The sequence below is a fragment of the Corvus brachyrhynchos genome, unplaced genomic scaffold, assembly GCF_000691975.1.
Source record: "Corvus brachyrhynchos isolate BGI_N302 unplaced genomic scaffold, ASM69197v1 scaffold346, whole genome shotgun sequence".
Lineage (NCBI taxonomy): Eukaryota > Metazoa > Chordata > Aves > Passeriformes > Corvidae > Corvus > Corvus brachyrhynchos.
This window is the reverse complement of record NW_008238644.1, coordinates 2,901,386-2,907,766: the sequence shown is the minus strand read 5'-3', so window position 1 is coordinate 2,907,766 and position 6,381 is coordinate 2,901,386. Positions and strand designations below refer to the sequence as shown.

The 6,381-nt window shown below is 44.9% G+C and overlaps 1 protein-coding gene and 1 long non-coding RNA gene across 2 annotated transcripts in view; one reads left to right on the top strand and one right to left on the bottom strand.

The window, feature by feature from the left end:
• The window catches only part of LOC108447476, an 18,128-nt gene extending 16,877 nt beyond the window's left edge, over positions 1-1,251 (top strand). The window contains exon 4 of the long non-coding RNA XR_001863074.1: positions 162-1,251. This is a non-coding gene — a long non-coding RNA (uncharacterized LOC108447476). The remainder of the gene's footprint in view (positions 1-161) is intronic.
• IL13RA2 (interleukin 13 receptor subunit alpha 2) overlaps positions 1-5,827 on the bottom strand; it is a 14,000-nt gene extending 8,173 nt beyond the window's left edge. The window contains exons 1-2 of the mRNA XM_017737615.1: positions 4,239-5,827; positions 1,258-1,409 (exon numbers count right to left, since the gene is read on the bottom strand). Coding sequence (XP_017593104.1) covers positions 1,258-1,409; positions 4,239-4,317 — 231 coding nt within the window. The 5' untranslated portion in view covers positions 4,318-5,827. The remainder of the gene's footprint in view (positions 1-1,257; positions 1,410-4,238) is intronic.
• Between the last annotated feature and the right edge of the window lie 554 nt (positions 5,828-6,381).

Genomic DNA, 6,381 nt, shown 5'->3' with positions numbered 1-6,381 from the left:
CTCTTCATGACCTTATCTGAGGTCAAGATTTTGGCAAGGTGTCAGAGGTGATTTTGTTCTAGTCTGTACATCTGCCTCATATAAGAAACTTTTATTACCCATGATTTCAGGAATTCTGATGTGTTTTTTGAAACAGTGTATGCTTTTCTTTCAAATTGCAGTTAAAATCATCCTGGAGGAATCTGCACAGACACACCCTGCTGCATATCTGGGAGTGTGAGCTGCATCGTGACCAACATCAGGCCCAAGGGCCCCTTTCCACGCCCTTGCATTTACAATGCACGGCTGAAACCGGACTTTCCACCTCTGCAGGCTCCCATGGGATGGCTGGGGCTAACCCCATTTCTGTGGTGGCTGAGCACGGCCTGGCAGCCTTGGCTTTGCTGACTCAGGCAGGTGAAGCAGATGAGCTGTTCCAGCAAGCAGCTGGGCTCCACAGCACTGCCAGCCTGATGGATTGCTCCTTCTCTCTTCCTGGTCTCTTGAGCTGGCAAGCCCTCTAGCACTCCCGCCTTAGGATTGTACAAAAAAATCCCTTTTTTCTTTCAGGATACCAGTCTGTATTTTAGGTTGTTGGGAAAGATCCTCGGCATATTTTTCCTCAGTACCTTGTGTCAACCAAACAGCTCCCACTGCTGGGTTTCTCCTCTCCCCATTCCATTTACCTTCCTAAGTGTGCAGCAGTTTTCATCTTCTAAGCACTCACAAAATATGTTCCAACAACCCTTTCTGTGCCGTGCCTGCTACTGCCCTGCTGCACACCAGTGAGAGAAAACTGACAATTTTATTAAAGAGCTGAGTTAGAGTCAACCATATCTAAAAGAGAGAAGCAAATGGTACTTAAAACACACTTCTGGGTAGAGGGAATGTTGGAACATTAGGATAATTAGTGAAATTTCACTTTTATTTGTTCACCACTCTGCATCCCTAAGGATCTGTTGTCTCAGTTCAAGTCCCATAAAGCTGCTTTTGAAAAGTGTAAATTTTTTTTCCTTTTACAGTGAGGAATGTTATTGAAATATTTTGGGCAGCAAACACCCAGCCCTCTGACAGAAATTACCCCTCCATGGCTGCTGCCACTGCTGTTACATTTCAAAACACATTCCCATTCAAACCACTGAAACATTCTGGTTTTTCATGGAAAACTGGAACTGCTTTGGTTCCACTCCTCCTTGAAATGCAAACATAAACCTGTGCAGGAAGTAAAGGCAGAACAATAGCCCTGGTTTGGGAGGACTAATTCATGCTTTGCCCTACCTTCCAGTCTCTGTCCCCGCTGTTGCGATATTCAAACTTGTATTTCACCGTGCATTCGTTGAAGGTTTGTACGTGGGGTGGAGGCTTCCACTCTACATCCAGAGAACCCAGGAGCCCAGGGTCAGTGATCTGAAGGTCTCGTGGGGGAGCAACTACATTAAAAACAAAGCAGAGGGTAAAACTGGGTGTCAAAGTGAAGAAAACAAACACAAAGCAGTCATGAAATTTGTTGGTATGATAAGTTGATATGATTTGTTGAAATGCAGCTGCTGGATGTGGAGGGAAGTGCTGCTGGCTGCAGCCCTGGATGTTGAATACCCTGTTCTCAACAAATCACACAAGCTCTGCTCCCACCCACCCCCCGAAAAACCAGTTTTACTGGTGCTCAGAGAAAACACTTGAGGACCATTGAAAATGCACACAGAATGCCACTTTTTGACACTCTCTTTCAAGATGTTTTAAGCAAAACTGCTGTCCTGGGGTGACCTTTCATGTCCTCTATTTGCTGACCTTCAACTCATGATATTTACCAACCTTCAGGACAGTTATCCCTGCAAACATTGTGTTCAGCACACACACCAATGCAGGATGACAGGTCAAAGCATGCTGTCAGGGGGATTTCTATTCCTTTACCATTATAGACACAAATCATCCATATTGCTTTAAATATTCCTTTCAAGTATATTAAAGATTAATGGGGAAAAAAAAAACAAAACAGGAAAAAAAAGGGCAAAAAGCAGAGAATTAGAATAATTCTTATTTTGGACATCTACCAATACTACACAAAAAGTGCCTTTACAGTTGATCTGGCTTTTATAAGAATATAAGGTGCTGATATATGTCAATAAATAAGTAAGTATTGTGGATGAATTCCATACTAAGGTGTGTCCTAATGGTCTAGCTCTGTATGGAGTTGTCATTCACATAACAACAGCTGTTTGGCTGCTCAGTTTTATTAGCTGAAACAAAGTCAACTTTTGTTGATGTCTAAGGTCATTTTTCTCCACTGTCTAAAGGTGAGATTATCCATTTGGTTTCTGCATGATACACTTTATTTCCCAGGAATTTGGAGCCCATCTCCTGTCAGTGTCAGTCCAGCACTACCACCGTTCTCCCTTTGAATCTGGCCTCCAGATCACTGGCTTCTCTAACACCTTTTTCATGTCTTCATCAGGATTTACACCATTTTCCCCTTTTATTATTTTTATAAACCCGTGGTGAAAGCAGACCATAAGAATATTTTTCAGTGGAATATGGTGACATAAGTCCAGCTTTAATACGCTCCCTGAAAAGTTTGCAGGGTACATTGCTGGACGATGTTTCTTCTATAGAAATTTTCCCAAATGAAACAAAACACACTTGGGGCAGCCATTTGAAAATCCCACTTTCCCCCAGATGTGAAGCTCCATGGGAGATTTGTTGCTACAGTAGATGGTGAAGTAGGACATGTATTTAGGATGATACTGGAGCAAGTGCTTGGGAAGCTCCTCCTGAGTGTTTAAATGCTGAGCCTCGCAGCACTGCAAACAAGGAAGCAAAAAGCTGCTAGCCTTTGTCATGAGCCAGGTGATAAGCTGTCAAGAGATGATTAGATTGGTCAGAACTGGAATTTCTGACTGGCTATGAGTATGCTCTGAAATTTATTTACATCCTGAGCTTGAGCAAAACAGCAGTGTTTTTTCAAAAGAATTGTTATTGTAAACAGCAATTCTTGCAAAATAAATTTTGACTGGATTTCAGAGGGAACAGAAAAGCTTCTTTTTGGGATGTTGCTGGCATTCTGGGATTTGATTGTTTTTTAAATGTCAGCACCGCCTCTTGCAGTTTCTCATTCTCACAAAAATGCATTACCTTCTCACATCACCCATACAGAACACAGGACTAGAAATGCTCTATTCCATCATCCACTCTTGAAGAAAAGTTGCTCCTGGATGTTTCTTGTAAAAAACCAAACTAACAGCATTTCCCCCTGATGTTTGTGGTGGTGAGTCAGGTGATGCTGAGCTGGCTGTGGGATACCCACTGCCCTCACAGCCACCCCTCCTGGCTGCTGGGCACGCTGATGTCACCAACATCACTGCTTTGGTGACAAACCCCTGCCTGTCCCCAGCTGCCCCCCACCACCTCTGTCCACACCATGCCCTCTGAGGCAGTGCAAGCAGCACGTGGGGTTTGCAAATTTCCACCTATTTTGCCAGTGGAAAAATGGCAGCCGGCCAGGTGTCCCCCTCTTATCTTCCACCTCTGTGCCTGCACTTCCCTGTGCTGCTCAGAGAGGTGGAGGTGACACTTACGTTTTCTGAAACCCATTTCAAAGGCAGCCTGCTCTGCTCAGCGTGGCAGCAGGGGGTTGCTGGCAGCTTTCTGTGTGTGCTGGCTGCCAAGACAGGCAGTCTCTCAGTGGCCTCCTGGGCAAGTTCTCACCTCTGCACCACGCACTGGTTACAGCAGGGAGGGAGGGCCAGACCTGCTCACCATCTCTCTGGGTGCGAAGTGCCAGCTGCCAGAGGCCAAAAGAGCCAGCAGGTGCAGTGCAGCAAAGAGATGCTCAGGGGCTTGAAGCAAAGGGTGCTTCAAGTGCCATTGCCAGGAGTGATAGCTTGAAGAGCAGTATTGTCTTAGAAGCATCATTCTCCAAGTACAAATAAGCCTTGTGGTTCTTACACCCAGCACAGTCTGTCTGGCAGGGACCATGCTCAGGAGCATTTATGTATCTGAGCAGAGTTTATATTTGATAACTCTCTGTCAAACAGTGTATTTGCTGTGCACCAAAGGCAGTCTCTTCTCCTTTCAAATTCGCTCAGAAAAACATCCACTAAACACATAATATATTTAGACAATGGATTACAGGTTTATAAACCAGCCACTCGCACAGCAGTGCACACACACAGAAGTTTGGGTTGAAGGACAAGCTCCACAAAGGGCCCAAGTTAACACGAAGCAGGAGTTAGGCAGTGACACAACAGCACACCGGGTTTTACCTGTGGTGGGGGAGGAGGAGGCCAACACCCAGCCCCACACCAGAGCCACGGGGAGCACGGGAAGCCTCCAGGGAGCCATCAGAGGTCAGGGGTTCCACTGGCCAGGTGCAGGTCAGAAGAGCAGTCCAGCAGCGTGGGTGCGAGGGGGCTGCGGAGACACAGCGGAGTTCACAGCTTCAGCCTCACCGAGGGGCCCTGGTGTTCCCTCTGCAGGCTCAGCACTGACAATAAGCTGGCTTTACTTGTTTACCAAGGCTGATTAATCATTTCCCAGAGGACTTCTCTTTGCAACTTTTGGTGATGGTGGCACATGGCTTTGAAATAATTTCTGGCCAGCTAAGTACACTCTCCACAAGTGTGTCAGTCTGTACTCCAGTCACCAGCCCCCTGTCTCACGTCTTCTGTGGAAAGTGATTCAACCAAGAGACTGACATCCTGCCATGGGAAATGCCTTGGACCAATGATATTTTCATTAAAAAAAAAAAAAAAGAAACCAGAATGCCTGAGCCTTGCCTTATCCAATAAGCAGACACATCTTATGCAGCTATCGCCACCTTTTGCCTTTCCTGTTCCAGGACTTGGTAGGAATGGTAGGAATGCTTCTGAGAATTCTTCTTAGTTGTCATGGCAATATTTGAAGGGGACAAATTTATATTCCTGTGCAGGTCTGCTGGAAGGAAGATGGGGACTGAGAGGGAGAGGAGCAGAGTTTCCAGGGAGGGAGCTACTCCTTCTTTCAGATTTCATGCTGAAGCTGGGTAGAAATTACTGCCTACAGACACCCCAGCTCAGCAAGCTTCCCCATGCCAGAAAACACATGCTGACAGGGTTTTAATTTTTTTCATACAGATACAGGTGTAGTTATAGATTACATAGAGATGGAGGCCGAGAGAGATCTATAGATTGTATATATATACAGATCTAGGTACATAAATAGGTATAGATATAGACATTAATCTTCCTGGAAGCTTGAGGCCACTGCTCGAGCTCCACTTGAGTAAGCACTTGGCAGGATCAATGTGAGCATGCAATTTATCACTGAGATCTATTCAGAAAACAAATTCATTTTATATTGCCCATACAAGCCTGGCTTAAGTAGGTGAAATCCCAGGTCAGACTCTGGCACAGCTGCTTCCTCCTCAGCAACCACAGCTACCATGCAACAATGTGAAATTGGGGCTCTGCTGAGCAACAGAACTTCAAGTTGCAGGGATCTTTAGAAATCTGATTGGAGGATTGGAGCCAAAAAAAACCTCCATCACTGGAAAAAGTGGTTCAGGGTAGCCAGAGGAGGAGACAGGCTGTGCTGGCCAGGGTGTCTGTATGTGTTTAAAATAAACCAGAAATTCTAGCTGGCAACACATAGCAGCAACTAAAAATACACAACAATTTTAAAAGCAAATTTTCAATTTAAATTAATATCAAATCCCCCCAGTCCATCACATAATTCTAACTATTAAATCACATAAACCCATCACGTATGTATCCTTATTACATAAGTATTATTATTTCAGCAATACCAGTAATTTTTCCGCTTTGCTGTGAAATGAGAACGTGTAGTCAGAAAAAATTACTGGAATTACTTCTTTAACCTATCAAACACGGCATAAAACTTGTGTCAGTACAAACCTGGCTGTAGGCAGTGAGTCTGTGTTTCAGAAAGGTCCAAGGATGCAGTGACAAGGAGAGGCAGCTTACAGAGCTGGGAGAAGCAGCAGCTCTAACTCGGAGCTGATGAGCAGCAGCGTCCAAGCACTGTGTGTGAGTGTTAGCACAGAAAGCTTCTTTTCATTTCCAGGACAGCTATTTGAATATACTAATAGGATTTCACAAGGCGAGTAAAAATAAACAAAGGCTTTCACAGAGAGGTTTAAAACCTTCAAAGTGCTCTTACCTGGACCTCTAAGTGCATGGGAGCCCATCTACCTCAGGAGTGTAGGGCTCCTCAGCAGCTTCATGTCTGCTCTGCTCAAAGCTTTGTATTTCACAGAAATCTTGTGGTTTTTAAAGACTCCTCTCTGCTCTCCCCAGGGATCAGAAATCACATTGCAATGTAACGGCATCGGCCACACGGTCAGAGGCTTTATTAAGCACCAGAAGGAACATTGCCGTGATTTATGAGGTGCTGGTGTTAATTGTTGCT